Source organism: Canis lupus, chromosome X (assembly GCF_048164855.1).
Source record: "Canis lupus baileyi chromosome X, mCanLup2.hap1, whole genome shotgun sequence".
NCBI lineage: Eukaryota > Metazoa > Chordata > Mammalia > Carnivora > Canidae > Canis > Canis lupus.
The window spans coordinates 6,583,482-6,611,442 of NC_132876.1; the positions used below are offsets into that span (position 1 = coordinate 6,583,482).

At 42.8% G+C, this 27,961-nt stretch overlaps 1 protein-coding gene across 6 annotated transcripts in view; it reads right to left on the minus strand.

Moving 5' to 3' along the window:
• The window catches only part of AFF2 (ALF transcription elongation factor 2), a 472,783-nt gene that overhangs the window by 168,159 nt on the left and 276,663 nt on the right, over positions 1 to 27,961 (minus strand). For all 6 annotated transcript variants that reach the window (XM_072817064.1, XM_072817063.1, XM_072817062.1 and 3 more), the window contains one exon: positions 18,121 to 18,165. In XM_072817064.1, coding sequence (XP_072673165.1) covers positions 18,121 to 18,165 — 45 coding nt within the window. The remainder of the gene's footprint in view (positions 1 to 18,120; positions 18,166 to 27,961) is intronic.

Sequence of the window (27,961 nt, forward strand, 5' to 3'; positions counted from 1 at the left end):
ATACAGCTGAAACTCCAGCCAATATGATTTGCATGGAATTGTCTTTCCTCGTGGAATCACAGAATCACAGCACCAGGGGGATGAAAGGGAACCGGTTTGCCCCATTCACAAAAAATTAACTAACAAATTGATCATAAGGTTTTGGTGTAGCTACTGAACACCAGGTCTTCCTCCCCCATCAACACACTCCCCCCAGTAAAAATAAAAATAAGCCAGGGATGCCTGAGTGTCTCAGCTAGTGAACTGTCTGACTTCAGCTCAGGTCACGATCGCAGGGTCCTAGGATAGAGCCCTGCATTGGGCTCCCTGATCAGTGGGGAGTCTGCTTCTCTCCCTCTCCATCCACTCATGTGCTATCTCTCTCTCAAATAAATAAAACCTTCTTTAAATTTTTTTAAAAATAAAAATAAGCCAACAGAAACATCACACTCTCTGCAGTTGCCTGAATTTAAAACATTATAACCACGTCTAAGCCTCGGTGAAACTGATTCAGAAATCCCCCTCAGAATATTCCAAGCCCCTAACAGGCTGAGTATTCTTCAATGCCTGGACAGTCACTCCTCTCTCCAGATTAGTTTCTTTCTGCAATTACTTCAAATAATGGGAAATAAATAGCTTCTTTATTCCATATTAAGACTGGCAAAGAAGCCGCATAAGTGAGAGCCATATCTTTTTCTAGGGATGTCTGGCTAATAGAGAAAGAGAACATTCTAAACCCAATATGAACGCTCTAGGGGACAGGCAGTGTGGACATAAAACCTTGCTCCACAGGCATGCTATAAAGCTTCAATCCTCTGTTAAAATCAGGAAGGCTGGTCCCTGTTTGCCTTGGTGAATACAGCTACCTACCAAACAGCATAAGCTAGAAGTAGCTACTGACATGATATGGCTTTGGAAATCAGAACACAGAGATACCATACGCTGAGCATTTACTAAACAAAAATTCAATCTGATTCTTGCATTTTACCACCTCGTCATGTTTGGTTTATTATTATTATTATTATTATTATTATTATTATTATTATATTATTATTATTAAAAAGGTAACAATCATAGAGTCTGTCATCAAAGTGTCTTTTTATTAAGAATTTCCCGTTGATATCCTTGAGGCTTCCAAAGCATTTGCACACCACGAGAAAGGGAAACTTTCCGATTCTCCCATCACCCCCTGCTCCCCCCACCAAGCTTTTGGTAATGACCTTGTGGGAACCCACGGCTCATGGATGTCTCTAAATCCTCTTTAAACTTCTGTTTTCAGCCAATATCATCTCTTGGGGTCACTAGACCAATACGTTTACACCCTGGCATAAATTTAGGAAAGCACCAAAGAGAAGATCCAAAGAGAATATTATCAAAACCCTCTGCTGGAAAAGTTCTAATGAGCAACTGTCACATTGGACTCGAGATAAATAAATGCACATGGAGGACTCTCCCCCCATAAACTTCCCTCTCTCAGGCCTGGGCTTCAGACCATGGTGTGTAATCAATTTGTATCTCTTGTCCAATTGCCAGTTGTCAACCAGTGGTCTTCTACTGGGGCTCTAGTCACATACACCCTGGCCCCTTCGTGCCACTGGCTCCTGCTCATCTAGTCTGTCCTTCATTTGCTTTCAACAAGAAAAGAAATGCGCAAAATCATTAAAAACAATCCCGGACAGGGATTTGCGAGCTACCCACAGAGACTGTTATATAGCTGACAGAAACCGACGTGGCAGGGTCTCTGGGCTAATTAAACAAATGTGACAATTTGAAAAGCTGCAAAGTGCCTTATGAACCGTGGAGTGGTCAAAAATGAAAAAGGGGAAAAATGCCCTGTATTAAAAGACACGAACGGAGCTCATCTATTTAATCATGAGGAAAACCATCGCAGGGGCAATTTACACTCCTCAGCTCAACTGGATTGGGAGCCTGTGAAAGGCTTGAAACATGGAATTCAAAGCCATGCTTCAAGGATATTTGGGATTGCTGAACAATTAAGAGTCACAATTCAACCCAATAGAATTTTGCATGTATATAGTGGCTAGAATGCCTTGGATGCACCGAAGTCTCATTCATGTTGCCTTGGATGCACCGAAGTCTCATTCATGTTGCTGTGTTTCATCCACTCCAGAATCTAGGGAAGTAGCTCTCCTTGTTCTCATCTCATAGATCAGATTCCTGAGTCCTAGAGAAGAGCAACCTCTGGCTCAGAGTCACGAAGCCACCTCGTGATGGGCGAAAGACCTCTGTCCCAGCAGTGGCTTTGCCCTCTGGGCTTGTGCCACCACTGTGCTCCATAAGGATGATGGGCTCTCCAAAAGGGAATATTGTCAAAGAGGCCGCAGGAAGCAGGCTTGGTCACCTTTCTGTAGGCTAATCGTATTTTGGTCATTTTAAGAGCTACTTGTAGTTGTTTTGAAACCCCTGCCCTTACTCATGCTACTTTCTCAATTTATTGTCATGTGTGTGCGTCATACAATCTGGATGGCAAATCGAAGGCAATAAGTCCACCTCTAAGGAGAAGCCTTGACTTATTAAATGAGCCTTGTCACTAACATAGAATCCAATGAGTGGCTGTCAACAGGATTTAGGCCATGTTAAGTTTAATAATCCAGATTTGGGGGCCCTGTAAGAGTACTAGATCATGGTGTAGGTGAGCAATTTCCCTAATAAAGTCATGGGTCATCTAGAGTCTCCAGAACTGTCCAAGTGTTGCCTGTGGTCCTTCCTTTGATGGTGGGCCTTAGGTGACTACCTCAAGACATAAATAAGCTGGAAATGGTAGGAAAGAGAAGTGAAGGAGAGGGAGGGGAAAGAGGGGAAGTGCATGCAAATCAGGTGCTGGGTTTTCATAGTACCATTTTTTCTGGAAAGGGCCCTTTCAGGGTCTCATGTATGTTTGCTTCCCAGAACCTGGATATAAAGGCATTATCAATCCTACTGAACACAGAGGAAACAACGTGCCTGAAGCCTGGAGTGTAGGTGGGCACTTCCCTGCACAACCCACCAAGCCAGGCATCCATGCCTCAGATTTCCTTCCTCTTCTCTCTTTTGTGGGTACATTCACTTTATCTCTTTCTACCTACTTAGCCCGATATTTGGTTCTTTTTGATATAGTAGGAGTACCACTCAGAACTAGAGTCGCATTTGACCAATAGATTCTACATAAGCCTCAGGATGGAAATAAATGATTCAGATAGACTCTAAACATGGCTAAGGGTACATCATCAAAAAGTCAAACTAGATTGGGTTTTATTTAATGATCAGACTCAGAATGAAGACCTGAAGCAGATGTTAAGAGAGAAGCCAGGGGCAGTTCTCTTCACTAGAATTTTCAGCAATGATGGAAATATTGTTATTCTGTACTGGCCAGCAATAGCTACTGGCCACATGTGGCTCTTGAGGGCTTATGATATGCCTCGTGGACTGAGGAACTGAACTTTTATTATAATTGAACAGATTTAAACATCACTAACCAGCCACGTTACCATACTGGACAGAACACGCTAGTCAACAGTCCAATTTTACAGATGGAAAACCTGAAGCCCATAATGGTTCAGAGACCGGCCAAGGGTTACAAAAGAAGGTAGTGGACAGGTCAGGGCTAGCTCTGAGGTCTCTTGGTGCCCAGTCCAGTGCTTTCCTCTTAATCCCAGTCCTTTCAAAGGTTGGAGTTCTGTGGTCTTGCTGTTTAACACAGACCACCATTCACTTTGGTATCAAAAGTGTTGGATGTGGGGTGGCTCAGTGGTTGAGCATCTGCCTTCAGCTCAGATTGTGATCCCAGGGTCCTGGGATTGAGTCCCACATCAGGCTCCCTGCAGGGAGCCTACTTCTCCCTCTGCCTGTGTCTCTGCCTCTGTGTGTCCCTCATGAATAAATAGATAAAATCTTTTTAAAAATTGTGGGCGTGTGAGGCTGTGCTAGGGGCTGTTGGGTTGAAGAGCAGGAAAGAGGCTGCAGAATGTGAGGGTAGACAAGCTTCTTGGGTTTTCTCCAGCCCCAACAGGTCCTGAGAAGTTGGAAGGGACTGGAGAGAAAACCACCAGAGGCCCAGACAGGCGGGATGCTTTTGTTCTGCTTTACTGTTCCATGGGCCTTTGTTCTGTATTTTGTGAACTGGCAATTTCAAATTAACATGTTGCCAGGGAAGAGCTGGATGAGCTAGACTGTGTTAGCATGCTCACCCCAGGAACAGGAGATTAGGGGGAAGTGCTCTGTTTTGATACAATCTTTGCTGTGAGGCTGAGAGTGCCTAATAGAAACAACATACAGGTTTTCAGCCACAAAAAAAAAAAAAAAGGTCTGGAAAATTCCCTCCGGAGGGGGCGGGGGGAAACATGTCATGGAAGCATCTTTCTTGTGACCACAATGATAATAAGCACAGTGTAGTGGCACCAAATCAGCCCCTTTAAAACATGATTTAAGAGATTCAAATCAGCTCTCTGGGATTACAGTAGCATATGGGGCTTCCACCTTTGCTTTTAATCAATGCCTTGTTTAAAGTGATAATGACAACATTATTGTACTTTGAGGAGCAATATTAAAAATAGGTTAGAGCAAAGGTATTAAATAATACTTGGCAATGGAAAACCCTAGCACAAAAAGTAGCACTAAATATATTATTGGAAGAAATAAGAAATGGAGTCATTATAATGCCTAGCATTTGTATCACTATTCTACTCACTAAACACTATCATCTGCTTATTAACTTACAATAGCTCCATAGAAAACATATTATTACTTCACCAAGGGCAGACATGGTACTGTGACACCATTTTCTCTAACCAGTCCTCTATAAATTTTAGTCACTCAACAAACAGCTACTCTATGCATTTTTTAATACACCTACATTTGTCACCTTTGTGTCTGGGGGAGAAGGGGCTCCTGGGTTAGGCTAAGGGGCAGAAAGATGAATGTGACACAGACTCTGATCAAAGGAACCTCACATTATGCCATGAGAGGCAGCTTTTCCCAACATACAAAGGTGACAACCATGGATGTGGAAAAGGTAGTGAGGGGACCCAGAAGGAGGAGAGAGAGATTCACCTCATTTGGACAGTTAGGGCTCCCTAGAAGAAGCAATGTTAGTGTTGGCTCTCCCATGGTGTGAACAGGAGTTTGCCAGGCAGACAGGAGTGGATGGAGTGCCAGACAGAGGTGGTGGGAGGCAGGGGGAAAGAAGTCTCTGGAGAATGAAGGAAAAGTAGCAAGAGGTGAGGTAGGCACAAGCCATGACAGCATGTCAGAAGGGCCATGACTGCCAAGATGAGGATTTGGGAATTCATCCTCTAGGTGTTGGGGAAGCACAATACTTCTGCGTGAACACCTCTAGTGCCAGAAATGTCACTTCCCGTCATCCTCAAACAAACTAACCAATTAGAACAGGGGAGAGAGGAAGGACCTAATACTTACCCAGTGTTCCAAGCACATCCTAAGGGCATAACTAACATACATCAGCTCATTTGATCCTCCTATTAATCCTGAAAATTTGGCTGTATTATCCCAGGTTTTTAAAAATATATGTTTAAAATATTTTATTTATTTATTCATGAGAGATGCAGAGACAGAGGCAGAGACACAGGCAGAGGGAGAAACAGGCTCCCCACAGGGAGTCCAATGTGGGACTCAATCCGAGGACCCTGGGATCACGATCTGAGCCAAAGGGAGACGCTTAACCACCCTCAACCACCGAGCCACCCAGATGACCCCCAAACATTCTTCCTTTAATTGCTCAGATACTTATCCCCTTGTAACTGCCCCTCAGGGGTTGGGTTCCACCATTTGAAGTCTCCTCGCCTAAATCCAGCCTTGAGCCCTGCTCCCACCACTGTGAGTCCCTCAGGCAGCAGTGGTCTGCTCCCTCTTCTAGTTCCATCTTCTCTTGGATAACCTCTCTCTTCAGTCATTCTGATTGTGAATCCACTCACTATCCTACTTACTTTCTGCTAAATGTATTTCAGTTCAGCAGCATACCTCTTAAAACGGGTTATGAAACTAATGAAAATTTTAGAAATTGAAAAAATTTAGAAAAGGAAAAAACTCACCCATCATCCTGTCACCCTAACAAAATAAGGACTATTATTTCAGGGTATTTTCCTTTAGTTTCTTTTTATTCATATCTTTACATGGCCATAAAAAGTAAGTACATAAAATGTTATAGCAGATTATTTCACTTTGCAGTATATGGTAAGGTTGTTTTTTTATTCCTTCACTACATCATCCTCAAAGCCATCTTTTCAATGGCCGATTATTTTTCTGAGTGTATAAATCAGAACTTGCTTAACTATCCCCTTATTGTTGGACATATAGTAGCATTTTTTTTTGCTATTATATATCATGTTGTAATGAATAACTTTGTTCACATAGATTTTCTAGGGGTCTGAATTTCCCCCGTATCATGATTTCCCCAAAATGGAATGATAGATGATCAATGTCCTTCTAAAAATGGGATGGCCAACCTAGATAAATGTAGAGACACATTGTGTTCATGAGGTAAAAAGGCACGCCAAGGTAAATTCATCTATTGATACAATGCAATACTAACTAGCATTCGAGTAGAATTTTTTATAAATGCAGACAACATGTTTCTCAAATTCATATGGAAAGAAAAGGAAACTAGAATAGTCAAATCATTTTAGAAAAAAGAACAAAGTTGGAAGATTCATATTATCCTGATTTTAAGACGTGCTCTAAAGCTATAGTATTCAAGACACTACGGTGTTGGTGAAAGGTCAGGGGCATGGATCAATGGAAGAGACTAAAGAAACCAGAAACAGAACCACATAAATAAGGTCAAGCTACTTTTTACAAAACTGCAAAATCAATCCAATAGAGAAAGATAGTGTTTTCAACAAATGGTGCCAGAATGCAATGAACAATGAGCTTCAACCTGCACCTTGCAACATATACCAGAATTAATTCAAAATAGGTCATAGTCCTAAATGTAAGACATAAAACTATTAAATTTTTAGAACATAGCACGGGAGAAAATTTTTATGACATTGGGTTTGATAACAAGTTCTCAGACTTGACACCAAAATCATAAACCACACACACACAAAAAAAAAACTGATAAATTCAACTCCAGCAAAAGAAAAAAAAAAAACTTGCTAAAAAAAAAAAAAGAAAAAGAAAACATTTGCTCTTAGAAGGGCACTGTCAAGGAAAAGAAAGAAAGAAAATATTTTCAAAGCACATATCTGGCCAAAAGCTTATATCCAGCATATACATACATATAAAACCTTGGAAATTTAACACCAAGGTAACAAACAATCTGGTTTTTAAAGTGGATAACGGGTTTGAATGCACAATTCATCAGAGAAAATATACAAAACTGAAAATGAGCACATGAAAAGATGCTCAACATTATTAGCCATTTGGGAAATGCAATTTAAACCCACAATGACATACCACTACATATTTATTAAAAAGGCTTAAATAAAAAAGTAACAATAAGATCAAGTGCCAGCAAGGATGTGAGCTAGGTCTTCCACAAATTGCTGGTGTGAATGCAAAATGATACAGTCCCTCTGGAAAACAACTCAGCACTTTCTAAAAATAAGGTTAAGCATACACTTGACCCCCAGCAAACCCCTCCTAGGTATATATCCAAGATAAAAAACAACATGATCACACAAATATCTGTACATAATTATTAATAGCAACACTATTTATAATCACCAAACAGCTAAAACAACCCAAGTATTCTTCAATGGATGAATGAAGAAACAAATTGTGGAACATCCACGTAATGGAATAATATTCAGGAACAGAAAGGAACGAACTATTTCTAAATACAACAACCTGAATGAATTTCAAAGGCATATGTTGAGTGACAGAATCGCTATGGAAAGATTACATACTGCATGATTCTGTTTATGTACGGTATCCTGGACAAGGCAACATGGTAGGGACAGAGAAAAGTTTGGTGTTTGCTAGGGGTTAGGGGTAGGGAGGAGAGTCTGACTGCCAAAGTGTGATATAAGGGAACTCTTCGGAATACTGGAATTGTTTTATATTCTGTTGAAGGCACTGATTACAGGAATCTATACACATGTTAAAGCCCACATGAATGTAATTTTTAAAAAGATAAATTTTGCTGAATGAATAAAAAAAAAGAGCTGGCCAGAAATTAATAGCACATGCCAAGTGTGGTCTAAGTAGAACAGGGCAGAGTGGATCTATCCCCTTCTTAGTTCTAGGAGTTCTAGATCACAGGTCGGCAAACTACCTCTCACAGGCTAATTGTAGCCCACTGCCTGTTTTTGTAAATAAAGTTTTATTGGAACATAGCCACAAGCATTGCTTTACACACTGCCTATGGATGCTTTCATGCTAAAACAACAGAGTTTAGCTGTTGAGACAGAGACTATATGGCCTAAAAAGCCAAATATATTTACAATCTAGCCCTTTATGGGAAAAGTTTGCTGAATCCTGCTCTAGATACTTGCATGAATACATCTGTGGGCAGTAATACATGTTACCACTAATTTTTTTCTTATCTACTTTAAACACGGGTGGACTCAAGTGCATTACCATATAGATATACCCTTATGAAACTTCATTTTATTAGATTTGGTCCATCTGGTAAGCTGTTTTCCTGATTCCGACACATGGTATTGTTAGCAAGCTTGCTTAGTTTCATCATTACCCATGGGTCAGGGGCTGAGCCCTGCAGTAATCACTTAAAATCTATTTCTTCAGCCCTATATCATCATGGTTAAAGACGGAATCCAGGCTCCCTGGGTTGAGATCTTGGTTCTGCCACTGGCTAGCTGTTGAACTTGGAAAGTCACTTAAGCTCAAAGTACCTCCATTTCATTACATGCATTGGTGGAGATGATGATAGCATTAGCTTCCTGGCATTGCTGTGGTGATTATTTGAGTTACTATATGTAAACTCCTTAAAACAGTGTTAGGTATAAAAATCTGCTATGCAACCATTTGATATTATTATTAGTGTGTAGATTCTTTTGTTTTTAAAGATTTTATTTATTTATTTATTCATGAGAAATACAGGCAGAGGCAGAAGCAGGCTTGCTGCGGGGGGACCAATACAGGACTCAATCCCAGGACCCCAGGATCATTACCTGAGCCGAAGGCAGATGCTCAACCACTGAGCCACCCAGGCACCTCTAGTGTGTACATTTAATTCAGGCCAAATTGACTTCCAGTCCTGTTTCAATCCCTTTAGTAGCTATATGGTTATGTGCTTTGGGACAAATTATTTAACCTCTCTGAGGCCTCCAGGCTGCCCTTGGCCCATCAGTCAGTGGTCTCTGGGTAATGAGCAAAGCACTTCTGGAGAAATCACACAAAATCTAGATTGGAACTTTGACACTGCCTCATAATCTTACTAATAGTATTCCTTAGGTAGCCCCCTTTCTCCCTGTCAATGATTATTTCAAACCTTCTCCAATCTCCTCAAACCTCTAAACTTTTCCCTGATTACCTCCAACCTCTACTGGCTCTTCAGGAGACTTGGGCTGGAAATAAAAAATTGTGAAATGCTTCCGCATTTACTTCTAGTAAGTTTTTGAGTTTGATCTTTAATGCATCTGGAAATACTATTGTTGTGTGGTGTGAGGTAGGAATCCAAGATTAACTTGAGGAGAACAGAAATGTTTGTGATACCATCCTTCCTATCTAAGAATAATACGCCTTTCCATTTCTTTATTCTTTAGTGTCTCTCATAGTGACTTAATGTGTTCATATAGCTTCTGGCACATTTCTTGTTAAATGAATTCATAAGATATAAATTGGGTCTGTTGGCCCATTATATCTTACAGTTGGTTGCTTACATGTAAAGACTGTTTCTATATATTTTGCACACTGAAATATTGCTGAATTGTTGTATTGTTTGTAATAGTGCTTTTGGGGATTTCAGGAAAATAGTGTGTATGTGTGTGTGTGTGTATACACATATATTATCTACAGATAATTATTTACATATTCTCTCCTATTTTAATACCTCTTATTTCTTTAGCTTGTTTAATTGCCTTGGCTCACCTCCAGGATAATATTAAATAATAATGGTGATAAAGAACATTTAGTCTGATTTCTCAACTATAATGGGAATGCTTTTAGAGTTCCTCTGTGAAATGTTACACTAGCTTTTGGGTTGAGATGGATGTATTTTGTCACATTAAGGATGTTTTCACCTATTTCTACTTTATCCAGAGTAAGTGTTGAGTTTTGTCAAGTATCATTTAGCATCGATGAAGATGATCACATAGTTTTTTCTTTCTTATTCTATCCATAAAAAGCACTATATTAATGGATTTCTTAATACTGAACCAGCTTCACTTTCCTGGAATAAAACCCACTTGGTCATGGTTCATATCCTTAAAAGTTCTATCTCAATCTATTAGCAGTTCACTGAAGAAATTTGCATCAATATTCACAAGTGATGTTACTCTGTAATTTTCTGTTTTGCATGCTGTTTTTGTCAGATTTTGGCATCAATGTGATGTGCTGATTTGGCTTTCCCCCCCCCCAAAAAAATACTTTGCAATATTTTCTTCTGGTTCTATGTTCTGAAACTGCTGAGCTGTATTGTTCCTCCATGGTTTGGCTTAATTTCCCTATGAAACCTCACCTGGGATTGATGATTTCATGAATGAGTGGGACTCCATTTCATTGATGGTAGTAAGTCTGTTTAGATTTTCTCTTTTCTGGAGACAGTTTGAGTCAATTACATTTCACTAGAAAAATTATCCATCTCATCTAGATGCTTATATTTATTTGTGCAGAGGTGAGTAAATTGCCACTAACAATTATTTTGATTTTCTCTGAATCTGAAAAGTTATTACTCTTAATTATTCCTTGTTTTATGTATTTGTGCTTTCCCCCCATTTTTCTCTTGGAGAGGTTAACTAACAAATCATTGATTGCTATTCCTCTTTTATCTCAGAAAAAGATGTATCTTAAATGTGCTAATTCTAATGATTTTCTGTCTAAAATTCATTACTTTGCAGCTCTTTATCTACTTTTAAAATTGCATCTTTAGGCTCTTGTATCACTGCTTTGGCTCTTGTTTTTTTAAGATAAAATTGCTTCATTTTAAAATAATTCATGCCACTGTGTTGGTCATAGCTTTGATTTGTTCCCTAGCAACATTTTTAAAATTCCTTTTCCCCCCCTTTCTTCCTTTTTGTTTTTGTTTGGTATTTCTGCAGAGCTCTTACAGTTGTTCATTTTTTCATTATTACTAATTTTTTTTTAGTGATAAGAGTTTTTCCTGGACAAGAGTGGTTTGCAGGATATTTTTGTGGCAGCAGGGGATGTGGCTCCATTCCAGACTAGCAGGAGTTCTCTTCTCAACACCAGTGTGTGCGATCAAGTGCTTTGGCCTTTATTTCTGTCTTATCAAGAGATATCAGGCCTACAGGCTGCTCATAAAGCAACACCTCACTCTTCTACCTTGCCTCAGCAACAAAGTGCTTTCCACAAATGTGGATCAGTTACGAAACTTCTCATTCATTTCTGCCTTTCCCACTTCTCAAGATCTGCATGTTCCAGATTTGGTTCATAGAAGCTTCCATTACAAACCTTCACATCCATCCCCATTATTTCTGTATTGGTTTTGCTTTACATGGTGTGCCATTTATCCTTTTTTCTTAAAAAAAGTATTTATTTTAGGGAGAGAGAGTACAAGCAGGGGTAGGGGCAGAGGGAGAGAGAAACAATCAGACTTACCCCCGAGTGGGGAGCCTGATGAGGGACTCAGTCCCAGGACCCTGAGATCATGACCTAAGCCGAAATCAAGTGTTGGATGCTTTACCAACTGAGCCACCCTGGCACCCCTGTGTTACTTATCCTAAAAAGCAGTGTTTCATCAGCTATGCTCTCAATCTATGACCATGGGAACCATCCTTTGGATACTTCCCTGTTTGACCTTCACAAAATAAATTGTGACTTAGGCTTATGTATGTGTGTCTTTTAGTTAGAACAGTTACGGAGTTAACATTTGTTTTTCTCGTTCTCCATAATGCTTTTGGTGATTTACAAGAGAGGATGTGAGCCTTGTTCTATTCTTTCATTTCAAAACTGAAAGATGCATGCCAAATTGACTTGGAGAGGTGACATTCTCAATGTAGTCTCCAAAGACGCTGGTTTTACCTCCACACAGATGCAAGTGCGATGGCTGGCCTCCTGGCATTACCTCTTTTTTTGCCAACCCAATCCCACTAGCACAGTCAGGACAGTATAAGGCTGGTTCTCAAACAACAGTTGGAAGCTATTACTTCTTTCAGATAAGACTAGACTGCTCTTTGGCAAACCAATACACTGTTTCATTACCCTCTGTATACCCAAGATACAGAAAGCAGGTGTAAATTCTACACGTGGCTTAAATTCTCACCTGCTTTCATTCAATTCAATAGAAAATAATAAATCACCATATTCACAGACAGAAACAGGTTGTCAGAAAAACAGACTTATTTTTATAGCACACCTACAATATATAGGGACTCATATATTGACTCAGTTAGTTTAAAGGGGCTACTCTTGCTCACTCCCTGGACAGCTAAATGCTGAGTTGCTAAGTTACTGGTATTTGACATCATCTCTTCCCTGACATGTCCCACATTTGACAGGTTCCCATGAATCACCGGGCCAGTCACCTCGTTACTCACGTTACTCATTTTCCCAATGACGTCTATGTAATCATTTAAAATTCACATCATACATAGCTGCAAGCCCCTAGATTCCACATGAAAATATTTAAACTGCTTGACAGGCTCTAAGTGCATTTGGAAGCACACTAGATGGCTTACCTACATTGTTCACATAATAGTTGTTATAATTAAATTTAGCATCTTTCTTCTGGGTTGGTTTGTGTTTGAGAAAAGAGAAAATGATTACTGGGAGGCAAATAATGGCTAATATCTCTTATGGGCTAATTTGCTCCCATGAATAGCTCACCTCACATATGCATGCTACGTATTAAGTCCATTAGTGCTTTGAATTAGCTTCAGAAAAGGTAATACTCCACATAATTTACCCAGTCAAGGGCATTTTCACCTGCTGATAAATTTACATATTTCCCAATGTCATTAGGTAAGAGCTAGTCATCAGAAGAACAGAGGGTGCAATCAGTAGTTAGTTCATTTATTTGACTCCATCAATGTTAACATTAATTATAGTCTAAATTATATTTAGCAATTGTTGTCTTTCTTGGATGGAACACTACATTACTATTTCAAGAAACTATAATTTTAAAAGTCCACACCAGAAGAGGAGAGATTCTTTTTGAAGCATTCTGGAAGGATTAGTAGTTAAGACTGCTATACAGAAAATCGTTTGCATGATTCCAATTTAAGCATTATTTATACATTAATTTGACAGGATATAAAATCAATTGCCTAATTATTGGTTAAATTTATCAAAGAAATTCTACTGAAAGGTGCTTGATTATGGTGCATAGTTATGATAATATAATCAAATTTCCTTTCAGACATAATTGACCAATTTTGTTCCCCAATTCGTTTCTTTCTTGTTCTTAAGATGGGCTTCTTCATTTCTTTCCCCCTCGTGTAAGTAAAAAAATAGCAAGTACTGTGCACGATTGTTCTGTAATTATTTGGTAGGATCTTTCCATGCTAAAACTGTGCACTTAAACACAGACCTAATACGTGGAATTGCCATAATTTAGAATGCTGTAAACACAGATCATGCCATAATCCAAAAGTGGTACCCATGTCGGTGTTTACCAACCTGATCCATATGGCAGGGAGAGATCTGTAAGATGATACAGTTTATCAAATCAAGTTCCCTAAATCTGAGCTAGCAAATTCAGCATTCCCCATAAACAGTGAATTACCCTTACAGATGTTAGACTATGAAATTATCAACTACTGAAGGTACTTTGCTAGGAAACACAATCTGTTCGGCGTCAAGCCTAAGAGAAGCGCTCTATCTGCGTTTTTGACTTGAGAAAGGACTTAATTGATAGTTTGTTGATATTTTTAAGTCAGTTCTTGCAAGGAACAAATAAATCATAGTACTGCAAAACAAATAATCATTGAACATCCATCCTCAGCTAGTAGCATTTAGTGCCTGCTGCTCTCCTTGGCTTAACTCTTTCAGAAATGATGACTCTAGGACTCATCAAACCCTGTGGAGCTCAGGAAAGAAGCTGCCTCTGCCTAGATTATTACATATGAACAGCTTTGGAGTAGATGAATTGTAACTGCAGAACGTCACTACCAGGGCCAGAGTTATTGTTGGTTTTCATTTCTGTTTGGACTCAAGGGTAGCTTGAGTCTAAAGAGCAAATGGTGTGCCTTTAAGTCTCTGATTTGTAAAATGTATAATATTCAACAATGTACTTGATAGGTAGCAAAGACAAGTGAATTGGGGTGGCTTGTTTTATGGTGGAAGGGTGGTTAGAGGCAGAGGTGCTATAGGCTGGGGAATTCTGGTCTGCTTGCAAACTACTTGAAATTATTTTGGCATAACTGGATTTGTACATCTTAAGGAAGCAACAGCAGCTGAAAGGACTTGGTGGCTGATGCCATCGCAATGGGTGTGAAATCGGAGTGGGTTTGAGTGAGCCAACAGGAACAGAATGAACGGAAAGCATGGCGGTTGTTGGAGACCTGGGGGCAACTGACACCTCCCTAGGTGCCACTTGTTCCTATTCTGCAAATTGTGACTATTAATGCCGAGTTACAGGACTGTCGTGAGAGGCACACGACTCAATGTGCTCAACTACTCTCCCTGGAAGTGGCACTTTACTATTAGTTTTCATTAGTGGCAGTAATTTGTCACTGTTCTTATTTGATTATTTGAGGTGAGATTTGACAATATTGAGGTGAGGATGGGCAAGAGGAAAGAAATAATTCCTGACACCTGCTCCAATTCTGTTGGTTTGGTGGTATTCTTAAAGTTGCCAGAACTAAGTCAGCCAGCATCTGGGACAATTGTTTTTTTTTTAAATCTAGAGATTCTCCCCATAGGTTTGTGATAGGGCAGTGGACAGTTTGGTGTAGTGTCAACTGAAGACCAGGTTCCATTTCTGCTTCTGCTGTGTACTAGCTTCACCCTCGCTGCAGGTCATTTATAACCTCTCTGGGCCTCAATCTCCTGAAATAATTAGGGATGGCGCCGCAGTTTTGTATCAAAGATAATGGGGTTCATGTGCTTGCCAAGGCAATCATGTGCCATAGAAAAATCAGGTCATTCTATCAGAGGAGGTGGGCTACAGGACAGTATAAGAAGCAGGAACACAAAGAAAAAGAAGTGGAAGAAGTGGCCTGAGGGAGAGCTGAGACCACGATCAGAGGTGAGGGCAACTTGCAAAGAAAGCCAATTGGTCTAAATATGAATGGTGCTTTGGAAAAGGAGGTTGAAATAAAATGCATTAGGACAAAGTATTTCTGTTGCTACGGGATTGAGGGTCTGAGAGAGGGGAGAGGCCAGTGTTGTTGTAGTTGGTTTAATAAAAGAAGTCTGGCCCAATGTGAGATGCAGTGGGTCTGCATGCTTCATTTGCTGGGTTGTGGAGGGCAAAAAGGGGTGTGTGTGGATCAGTGAGGTGGGCATGTTGGGAGAACAAACAGATTGAGATCTATCTCCAGGTTTCCCATGCAGACTGTGTGCACGCTTTAAGGGTTCTCTCGCTGCAGGTGCATAGTGGGGTGGGAGGGCGAGTTATTACCCCTTCTTTGCTACATGAATAGATCAAAAAGCTGCACAGCTAGAGAGTGATGAACACAGCTCGTCCCACCCCCGGGCTTGAGCTCCTTCCTCTACACACCTACACCTCAGCCACGGAGAACATGAACTTGCCGGTCTGAAAAGCACAGAAGGGGTCAGAGAGAGGTGGAGAGAAGAGGTACCCCCTGACCCCAGAAGGAGGCAGATGGGGAGCAGGGCAACACAGAGCACCATGACGCCATCCGCCCAGCTCCACAGCCCTCAAACGAGCAGGAACACAAGCCTGTTGTGCTATACAATGTGGGCTTTACAGATTTAAGAATCCCTCACAAAATTTAGGACATTGGCTTCAAGATTCTTATTTTTATTCTAGGCATGGGAAATGAAACATGGTATTCTTCAATAAAGGAAAGCACACTCATTAATGGGACTGTTGAGAAAAAAAAAAAACAGAATTCTATACAATCTATAGCCCTTCAAAAAAAAAATACGTTTCCCTAGATTCTCTTTCAAGAACAGAAGGACTTTTGTTACTTCCTCAAAGGGTGCTATCTTTTACGAGCTTATTAAGGCAACCTGCTTCTTTTCTTTCCATGTTTAAGTGACATTCTGTTGTTTCTCTAAGTGGCTCCTCCAGCGGACTGGGGCCGCCAGCCTCTGCCAGGTGTTCCCCTGGCTCCCCTCTCTCAGGCAGCGTGCAAGCACACAGGCAGCAGGGCCAGGCTGCTCTTAAGAAGAGACTCCAGTTGTGACCAATTAGGTGGTGATTTTGAAATGGGTCTGACATTCCTTTGGGAATTAAGAAAAGAGTGCTGACTTCACTTGGAAGAGAGAAAAACGTTGCCATGTAACCTTTCTCTGAACAAGGCAGCCAACATGCTAGCAAGGATTGGCTGTCTCTGCTTTATTTGACCCATCTCTGCCCAATGCAAGGAGCAGGTGGCTGCAGTCCCAAGGTGCTGCATGCCGATGGAGCTCTCAACAGCCCCCCACCCTCCACCCCGACCCTTGGGCCCCAGGAGAGATGGGAGAGGGGTTCCTGGGCTCTCACAAAAGTAGCCGGTATAGGGGCACCTGGGGGGGCTCAGTTGGTTTGGCGTCCGACTCCTGGTTTTGGCTCAGGTGATGATCTCAGGGTCATGAAATCAAGCCCTGCCTTGGGCTCCACGCTCGGCAGGGAGTCTGCTTGAGATTCTCTCTCTCTCTTCCTCTCTTGTTGCCCCTCTTCTGTCTTGTGTGCATGCTCTCTCAAATATATGAATCTTTCTTTTTTTAAGTAGTCAGCATATCACCAATTCATAGAGTCTCATCTCTGATCAGGGTAATGGGACTCATCAACAATGCTCGTGGGCTGAAAAGGAGGCACGGATATCCCCAACAGGTGAAATTGGTGCTCAGGTCAACTTGACAATAAACAGCTTTGTCCTCTTTATTATTCCTTGGGCTGCACTGTCACAGGGTCCCCAGGAACCCTGGGCTGCCATGAGCGAAGGCAGGCACCACAGGGTGTTGCAGGCGGGGACGGTGAGCTCCTCACTTCAGTAGGTGGAGGGAGGGGGGTGCAGACTTTTCAATGGCACACAAATTGTTTTCTTTCCTGGGCGGCAAGCCTGCGTGCTTTTCTCATGGCCACACTGATCATCATTTATCATAATAATGAGCATCTATAGCGCTTGGCAGCTTCTAAGGGAATTAGGACAGGTATTATTATCCTGTTTCACGGACAAGGAATGGAGATTCAGAACGATGGGAGTTCTCCGTCCAAATCACAGAGTGACAAACAGCAGGGCAGGCCCTGGGACTCCTGTTCTTCATATACCATGTCACCTCGCCTTATGACGCTAACAGCCAGACACAGGAGACCCATTTTCCCAGCTGGGCTCTGGTTCTTCCCTTCGCTTAAGTGTCTACTTTGGGAGTTGTCACTGACATCTTTTGCAGCTCTGGGCTGCCTCCGAGCCATTCTTAGGCACACATTCCCTCCCATCAGTAGCGGTTCCTACAACTTGCCTTCTCTCTCAAGTCTCTCCTTCTCACCACCCGTCCCCACCCTCCCACATCTGGCCCCCGCACCAGGGGCCACAGTCCCCACAACCACGTTCCCACCCATGCTGGTAAGGGAGGCAGCAGGGGTTTGAGGCTCAGATCCCAGAGAGCAGAAAGCCCAAGATTTAGGGTAGGCTGCTGGAATCAGGAGAGTTTCCTGGGGAAGGTGGGGAGTCTCAGAAGAAAGATCCAGAAAATCACAAGAATGAAACGGAAGCCTGGTGAGATGACAAGACTAGCTTGGCCGGGGATGTGGAGAGGACAGGTGAGAAATGAGCTGGGAGGTGTGAGCACCAGGGGCTTGGCTTGAGGTGACACGTGAGGATTCCCCATCAGGATACTCCCAGAAACAGCACAGTAATTACTTTAAACAGCTTAAGCAGATAGATTGCTTCATTATTAAAAGGCACAGAAATAAAGGTTTAAACTCACCCGCAAGATTTCTTCAACACAGCTTGGATCACTGGGAAGGCTTACCTAAAAGAAAATAAACAAACAAAAATTAAGCACCATCTAGTTGTTCTCAGAGAAGCTTGTTGCATAGTATTTTACACAGCAGGAAAAACGGTAATAAGGAAAAGAATGAGAGCTATCAATGCAGGGTTTTCTCCTGTTAAGTACAAAGTAGAAAGTGTCTGCTAGTGGCCAATTTTGTTTTGCTTTAATGAAGCAGTAAGACCACAGGGTAAGGTGCAGAAAGAGGGTGACTCATTCCATCACCAATTTTCTGTAGGAGGCTAGGGCTGTCCTCCCCCATCATGTAGGCTTTACTTGGCTCATTCATCCAAAGAAGGAGCTTGACTTCCCTAACTTTAAGGCTCATTTGACCCTCTGACAGAGTTTAATGTATTATTCATCATCACAGATTTTTAAAAGACAAGGCCTAGAAGGATATCTATGATCGGACTAAGTTCTTTTTTTTTTTTTAATTTAGAGAAGTCTAGCCAGATGCCTACAATTCATATCCAAAAAACCAAGGCTCAAACTCATGGGTAAATTGCACATGTGCCTTGGCTCTTAGAGAGAATGTCACAAACATACAAAGTGAATCCCATGAGCCATCTCTCTTAGTGTGACATCTTCCTAATCAATCGAAATTCAAGCAACTTGTAGAAATGTACTGAGGACTTACTGCCGGTCTGGCACATGGCTCTATCCTCCAGGGACTCTGTAATCAGTGAAAGCCAGAAGCTGAACACCAAAGTGAGACACCAGCTCTAAAGCAGCAACTGGGAGGGACTCAGAGAAAGGTCTGCAGGCATGACACCACCTGTGTGAGTTACAGGCATCCCCCAAATATCGCTCTCTCCTTCACACCTTCACCCTCTTCAGGACTGCAATTTTCTACTTCCACTTCTCTCCAGTTGTGGCAAGGAGAACATTTGGTCTCTTTAATTCACTGCCTCAGAGGACGAAAGGTCAGTCCTGTAAAGACAGCACTGCCAGAGGCTCTATGTCCCAGACCTCTTGCAAGGGCAATTGGGTGATGAACCCCTACTTACCCGGATAGGCTGAGGTAAGGACATAACTCTATTTGGGGGAAGTGGAAAACAGAACATAGCCCCAGTTCCCTTCAACCCGAAAAAGGACATGCTACAACCATCAGCAAATCTTAATTTAGCATTAAGGTCACTACTGTACAGGCATTAATTTAAACCTTTGTTTAAAGGTCTTTGCTTCAGGAGCATAAAATCCCTAGTGGCAGAGGCAGGCTGAGAAAGAGTCACCAATAACAAAGGGGCCATGGGTTATCCTGTATGGTTCCAGGTTACACCTGTTACCCTGAAGTAATTATTGACGGTGTCACCTTTCTCCCTCAAAAATGTCGCAGTTTGGATGATGGCTTATACAGTTACTCTTCCTGGCACAAGAATATTCCAGTACCGGGTAGAAAGAACAGTAGAGGGATCCCTGGATGGCGCAGCGGTTTGGCGCCTGCCTTTGGCCCAGGGCGCGATCCTGGAGACCCGGGATCGAATCCCACGTCGGGCTCCCGGTGCATGGAGCCTGCTTCTCCCTCTGCCTGTTTCTGTGCCTTTCTCTCTCTCTCTCTCTGTGTGACTATCATAAATAAATAAAAAATTAAAAAAAAAAAAGAAAGAACAGTAGAAAGAGGCTGAAAAAGTGGGAATCACAGGTAGTTTGGCCTGGCACAGGTCATTCACTCATTCAACAAATTTTCTGAGGGCCAGGGCCCACCGTGCCTCCTGCCTTATGCTAGGCACAGATACAGTGAAAAGCCAAAGGACACACAGCTTCCTCCCTCATGCAGTTTGTAGACTCAAGAGTAAGGTGGATAGGAGGAATCGCCAAATGAAGGATTCCCTGTCCAAATAAGTGTGGGAAATACTGTGATCCACCCCCCACCATGGAAATCCACCACATGAATTAAAGGCTCTGAGCCATGGATCTAACTGTTCAGTGCAACACATCCCCAACTTTCTTGACCAATGAATTCCTGGGTTTTTAGTTTTTGTGATTTTTGTTTCCCAATCAACAATTACCACCATTCCATATGGAACTAGCATTTGCAGAACACACTCTGGGAGGTGCTGGTCTAACATACTACAGGATTACAGAACTCAACTGGTTAGTCTTAACAGCATATAAAATCTCATTCCATTGCTCAATGCTCCAACAACTGTATTTTCCAAGACAGCCTTTGAACTTCCAACAAATAACCCGGGACAAAGGCCAAGATGATTATAGCAGAATAACATTTCAATATCGTTGTTGCATTCCATCCATGTGGGCTGTCTGGCCTCAAAATGTATGTGCCACTTTCATAAAAAAGTGAATACATTTCTCCTTCCACACAAAAACGTAATGTTAATTTTTAAACCACAAAGAAAAACATACCCGCAATATGCAGACACAACAAGAACGCTTGCCTATGCGTCTATAAGGAGGTGGGTGGGAGTTCTGGCCCTACCACTCGGGAACAGGACTTCGAAACTTTACCTCTCTGAGTTCCAGTTTCCCCAACTGTAAAACCAAGTAGAATAAAATAAAATCGCCATCATAATAATACCTGCTCCTTTCAAATCTCACCGGTGGTCTGTGAGCAGCAAATGAAATAAGTGATGTACATGTGCTCCGCACCCCACAAAGCCCCACACGATGATCTAGGTTATTACCCCTTGTCCCATTGTTCTCCTCACTGCTTTATTACAAAGTCGAGTCTTCCCATCTTTTCAAGGAAAGACCTGACTCACTCTCACCAACTGCAAATACCATTCCTACACTGGCTATTATAAATATCCATTTCCTTCTGGGGTAACCGCTGTCAAAATAGAAAGAGTTGTTGACTCGGGGGCTTTGCAGGAAATCTAATAATGACTTCTTGGGGTCAGGAGCAATCAGGATGGGGAAGGGCTCTACGGACGAGGACAGTCAAAGAAGTATGCGTCCATGCCGACTGTTCAGATTGTTTTTCTTTTTTAAGAAAATACTGGAATCCAGTATTGGCATGGTGTCACTAGTCCTGCAACTGGTCTAGCCTGCCCCACAGCTGTTTTCCCCTCAAGACAACTACATTTGAGCAGCAAGGGCTTTCCCTTCTGCGAGTGCTTCTGAATTAACCAGCAAGCATCTCCTCTGCGCCTAGACTAGTGTTAGGGATGGTGTGGTGGGGGCTGGTGACACAAACAGCTATGAGACTTGGCCTCTTTCTCTCGGAGTTAAATGTCTGGATGGGACAGCAAAAGCAAACAATTAGAGACCCACTGGGACATACATTGTAAGGTAGTCGTGACAAGGGTAATAGGATCGTATTCAGCACCCGACCGCCTATTCATCAGTCCTCCCCATTTATTTCTTTAGACAACAAATCCTGATTGAGCTCACACTGTGCTCAGGATGGTGCCAAGGGGAGGAGGGCTTGAGGACGCTGAAGACAACATAATTCCTGGCTTCAAGACTCCACGCAAACTGGGGAGACAAACATTGACACGGGACACAGACAATAGGGAACGGGAGGGCTGACAAAGTGGCGGGGAGAGGGTACCTACCGGGTTCACAGACAGAGCCATGTCCGACAGAAGCTCCCAGCCGCCGAGGTCCCCACTGTCGTCCTCACTCCACATGGGAGTGAGGAGCCAAGGATCTGACATGGCAAGAAGTGGTGGGGCCACCTGAGGCCACTTGAGTCTCAGCCCCCTGCGGAGCTGCGTGCGGGGGTCACTCTGCACACTTAAAGCAGCTGCACTGAGGCTGGGGCTCAGCCCCGGGATGTTGCCCAGTGGCACTCTCACCCCCCCCCACTTCTGTCTCACGAGCTTGCACACATGCACACGCACGCACACCCCTCTGGAGGAGTCACTCGGACAGGTGGGAAAGGAGACTACAGAACTAGTGGTGACAGTGGGATTAGAACTACTGCCCGCCGAGTTGCCAAGCTGCCGCTTAATCCCCGAGCCACCTTCTCCTCCCTTTCAATCCACTCCTGAGCACTCAGATAGTCCACAAAGCACAAGTTAGCCACTCAGAGCTGCGGCGTCCTTTGCATGCCCCCCTCTCCGCCCCCTCCTCCCAGAGCAGAGAGCAGGCTGCACGCCCGCACAGGGGAGGCTGAGCTCTCCTGCCTGGCCCCACACCACCCTGTCTCAGGCCAGGCACGGATGCGGTCCTCCCAGGGCCAGGGACGGCAGGTGCCCAGCAGGCAGGTGGGGAGTTGATGGGGAGCCCTCACAAGAGCCGTCCCCCCCTGCACGTGACCGTGCAGGCTGCCACTGCATGTAGCCACAGAGAGACTATGCACCGATCGTCTGGCCGCTGATAAATACATATCTCAGGAAATAACGAGGGTACCTTTAAAGCATCAAATATTCAATTAACTGCAGCAACAATAAACGAATTGCAGAGGATGGTTTAATCATCCTGGAATTAATCAGTTTGGAGCATACTTCTTGGCGATTAGGGTAATACAAGATATCAGAAATACCCTGATTGAGGCATTGAGAGACATAAGCAGCAGCTAGCACTAACAGACAACACGGAGATGGATGTAAAACATTCAAAGAATAATGATCATCACACCATAACCCGGGGAGGGGGAGCTCAGTGCATACCTCCCAGTACGCTACTATTAAGGGACTGTCGTAACAGAAGGGTCATTATTTTTTTTTTTCCCTAAAAGCACCCTAAGGTTGTCCCACAGTATCTGGTAATCAAAGCTCACTGTTCTAGGCATATTCCACCTTGACATAGACTTCGCAAAGTAAAACTCAAAAATCACAAGCTTAATCGCCGGCGAATGCTTGGATTCCCCTAACAAATACAAGTGACTGAGTGACACATGGCTAACGCCACATACCACCCTAAACGCCCAGCCAAACAATATGCATGACTGACACCCCACGGTGCTTCCTGACTAATTCCGTTTGTATTTTCATTAACAAACTGCCACATTTATCCCCACGACTGATTTCTGGGGCACAGAGCTCCCCCGACACGGCATCACTAATAGAATGAAAAGTCAGGTTGTGATATTGCACTACCAAATGAGTTTGCCATCTTTTAAAAATGTTTAATCCCCATGGTTGGTCATTTGTAAAAACAAGAGGCAACAAGCCTCTGAAGCTCCGATTTGCATGTGCCCGGGGATCCCTTGATCTCTGCACCCCATCCGGGGAGTCTCGGGTTCTCTAATTTGGAAAACTATAAACCCAGTTCACATTAGGATCCATCAGCCCCTGGCTTCCTGCCTCACCTTAACCTGTCCCTATTCTAGTTGGTATTCATGAGTCTCTGATTAAACAGGAACAGTTAATATTACATAAGCTGCAGACAAAAGTCCTCAGGTAATATAACTTTAATCAAAACAAAAAAAGGTTTCACAATGCTTACACGGGTACAGCCAAGCAGCTCATCTTCTGATTTCTTTTATTTATTTATTTATTTATTTATTTATTTATTTATTTATTTATTTTTAATAATAAATTTATTTTTTATTGGTGTTCAATTTGCCAACATACAGAATAACACCCAGTGCTCATCCTGTCAAGTGCCTCCCCTCAGTGCCCGTCACCCATTCACCCCTACCCCTCACCCTCCTCCCCTTCCACCACCCTTAGTTCATTTCCCAGAGTTAGGAGTCTTCATGTTCTGTCTCCCTTTCTGATATTTCCTACCCATTTCTTCTCCCTTCCCTTCTATTCCCTTTCACTATTATTTATATTCCCCAAATGAATGAGACCATATAATGTTTGTTCTTCTCCAATTGACTTATTTCACTCAGCATAATCTTTTTAATCTAGCCAAACTCCTAGCTGTCCAGAGTTGAATTTTACTTTCAAACATGCCTTTTGACCAATAGTTAAGAGAGTCACATGGTCAAAACAGCCTATGTAAAGCAAGCTAATAGTCACCATTCCCTCAAAGTAAAAGAGGAAACACAAAGGAATTTAATGTACTTACCACTATGGGCCAAGTATCAAAAAATGACCTTCTGTCTAGAATCTTATATGGCATTAAACTAAATAGGAAGGGGGCATGATTACATTTTATTTATTTGAGCAAATAAATGAGATAATTTACTCTATTTTTGGGGGGCATCAAGGGGTAGCAGAAAGAATACGGTCTTTGAAGCTGGACCGACTCGGATTCTAATCTCAGCTTCGATATTTAATTTGCTCTGTGAACTGGGGCAAGATCCTTGAACTTCTCCAAGTCTGTGTCTACCTAACTACAGGAGGGGAATAAAAAAATACACTTGTAGTACCGTTATGTGTCTGAGATGTACATCATAAGCCCCCTTCCCAACTTCTATTGCAAGTTGCCTCAAAGCCAGGTGTCTTGACACTTGGAATCACCAAGGAGACAGTCTGGTCTCCTTGTAAATTGGCCCCCATGACATCACATGCATGTCACTAATTGTTAAAGCCTATTGAGGGGGCCCAACGTATAAGGAGTCTCGGGCTGCTGCTCCATCTGGTGGCTCTCCCTGAAGATGACAAATGATGCTGAAGATGGAACATGAGGGGGGTAGGACAACAGAGTGACGGGGCGGGGGGAGGTGTGGGGGTGGGAGGGGGGAAGAGTGTGCAACGTGCTTCATTATGAGGACATCTCTTCTCTGATTACATTAGGCATGGGCAAGGGCAGAATGCATATGCAGAAAGGCCCATCATCAGCTGAGAGTACCTAATGGCAGATGGAATTTCAAGTGAAGAGTACTTAATTCAGTGGGCTCTGAATAGCCATTAGCTCATTGTTCATTTATTTGGTGTAATAACTAGCTTCTATAGAAGAGTGAGCTATAAATGGGGAGCGGGATTATGGTCTTAAAGAAAAATAAGGTACACATCTAGAAAGATCGCCCTAAGAAACCTAGAGGCTATCTGGAAGTTCTCTGGTCACCTGGGCAGGGCAACGAGGTTATTCTGGCCACTGCCACTGTGTCGCTATCCACAGCCAAACCTAGGCTACACACCGTTCACTGTGAAGGAGCCCCAGGGCCAGACCCCCTGAGTACACATTCTCGAGGTTTTGTGCCTAGATTCCTTAATTGTGTTGCTCACACATAAAGTGTATTCTCCTCCTCGTTGCCAGCCTCCCAATCTCAGGCCCACCTTGCTTGCCCTTTCCTGCCTGGGATCTTAGCCTTGCTCTTGCCCTATAACCCACAGACCCTCTGGCTGTGGTCTCTCCCCTTTGAGATTTCTAGAACCAAGAACCATTTAAAATAAGAATCTTATCCCAGTAAATCCCTACTTGCCACACTGCCATTAACCATTAATGTTAACAGCAGGATTGTGGGCAGGCCGATAATCTTCTAGTAAAAGAGGGTACTGGAAAGCAACAGATACAGACTGGAGTGACATCAGGCAACTTCTGAACTCTATCAATAGCTGCTGTTAATGAGGCCAGCATGCATGATGGACACGTATCGAGAAGATGTTCCAAGAAGCAAGTTCACTTTTGAATTTTGTCATTTAAAGAATAAACACTAGAGGTTTTAGAGTGTTCATATAATCCTAACACCCCACGATCACAGCAAATTCTCATGATATATGGCAACCAAACCATTGCCAGGCAGCCATCTCCTTTTCAGCTAACTATGATCTGATAAAGGAGGGAAGGAAAACATACCGACAGGAAACAGTTTCGTGTCCAGGTTTTCCAGCACTAATTAGCTGTGTGGTTTGGGACAATTCACTTCATTGCTCTCCAGCCTCTACAAGAAAGGCAGGGGAACATGCTACAAGTTCCTAATGTTTTGTGTCTCACATGATGTTACAAAAACAATCAGAGACCTACATAAGATAACCAACTGTTTAGTTTGCCATGAAAGGTCATTCCAAAAACAATATCCAAAAGGTAGGAAGGGTACAATCTCCAAATACATGACAGGTTCTTCAAAACATAAGACAGCAAACTTAGACCAACATCAAACATACATACCACCGTTCTTACAGTTCCCATTTTGCCACAGAATAACCTTTGTCTTGAACGGGTTGCCAGGTGAGATGATCTCTGGGGTATCTTCTGCATTTTGTAATTTGACACACCTTCTATTTGATTCTGTTACATTACTTATATTTTATTCTACGTAGCAGTAGACTTCTGGACAGTCAATTCTCTATCTCCTACCCATGGATTATTTTCTCCATGGACCACTGTTCTCTTTCCCTGCAGATGGCTTTTAAATGCACAAGAGAGGCAGACTCGTTTTTGGACCAATCAACAGAAACATAATTAAGAAAGCAACCCTCATGTAACAAGTCACACAGAACACACAGCACACACATCCTGTGGGCCTTACCTGTGAAACTGGTTTCACACCTTAGTCATCCTGAAGATGAACCTGAAGACCACTTAGGAAAGACCATTTGCAGTCTCTTTTGCTAGGAGTCCACATTCCCTACAGTACAGCATATGATCTATCATGTGCCGTGTATTCCAAAGCCCAACATGAATTCTTAGGAGGGGCTGGGGTGGGGGAAGGGGCAGGAGGAAAATCAGGTAGCACGGTGTCCTAGAAGCCTGGAGAGGAAAGTGCTTTAAAGAGAAAATGGCCATTAAATAAGACAAGGATGAGGACTTGGAGGTTGAGTTTGGCAAGGTCTAGGTCATGGGCAACCTTGGTCAGAGCTGTTTCAGTGGCACGCTGTGAGGCTAGTGTGAGCGCAAAGCTGACTGGAGTGTGTTGAGGAGGGAGTGGGAGGATGGAAGGAGAGAGCAAATGATCGATTCCTCCTGTAAAAGGGAGCAGAAAAATGGGGAGAGAGGAAGTGGTGATGTGGGCCAGGTCAAGGTTTTTACTTTTTTTTTTTAAGAGAGATGATATTAAGGCATTTTATAAACCAGTGGGTGGAGAGAGGGGAAAAGTGTTGCAAAAGAGAAAGTGGATGGTTGTAAAAGCAAAGTCCTTGAGGAGGAGAGAGTGCATCGGGACACAATTGGAGAAGACGGCCTGAAACAGGAGCATGGACACTCTGGATGCTCCTTCCATTGTAACAGGGAGGGAAGGCAGAGTGTATATAGACAGAAGCAATTGGGTTAGAGCAATTAAAGATGAGAAGATGCGGCGGCCCTTGTCTGATTGTATCTATTCTGCTCCATGCAGTACGCGGCAAGGTCATCAGCTAAGGATGGGGGGTAGTTATTGGAAATGTGAAGAGAAAGGAAAGGCGGGAAATAGTTGTCTTGGAGAACAGAACCATGGATTTGCTAGGGATGCCTAACAGAACTCTCAGGTGATGTTGAAGGGAGAGACAGAGAGAGGGAGAGAGAAGAGAGAGCACTAGCGAGCTACCTGAGAAACACAGGAGATGCTGTGCATACCCTCAGTTGGGAGAGAAAGGAAGGGGGAGGCAGGGGGAAAGAGAAAGAGCTGGAGGCCAAGTAGCTCCAGTGATTTAGAAGGAGGTGACACTCTGCTCCCCACTAATAGTACTGCCCTTTCCAGCACTGATTAGCTAATTACCTACAGTTCACAGTTCTCCAACTGCTCTAATCCGTGAGAGGCTTCACTCTGTATGAAACAAGCAGAGAGCCCAGGAGCAGGAGTAATGATTTTCTGGGACCACACAGTGGCGAAGCCCATAATATTATGCAGAAGGCCAGATGAAAATAAGCCCAGGGCCAAATACGGCCACAGAGCTGGAGGATCTCCTCTCTGGGGCTAAATGAATTCAACTTGGTCTCTAGGGAAGCAGAGAACCCGATTAACCCACAGCCTCCTGAGACAGAGCATTCCTATACAGCATGGAAAAGAAGTTGCCAGATCGTTTCAAGAGGAGTTGCATTAAATTATTCAAATATTTTGCAT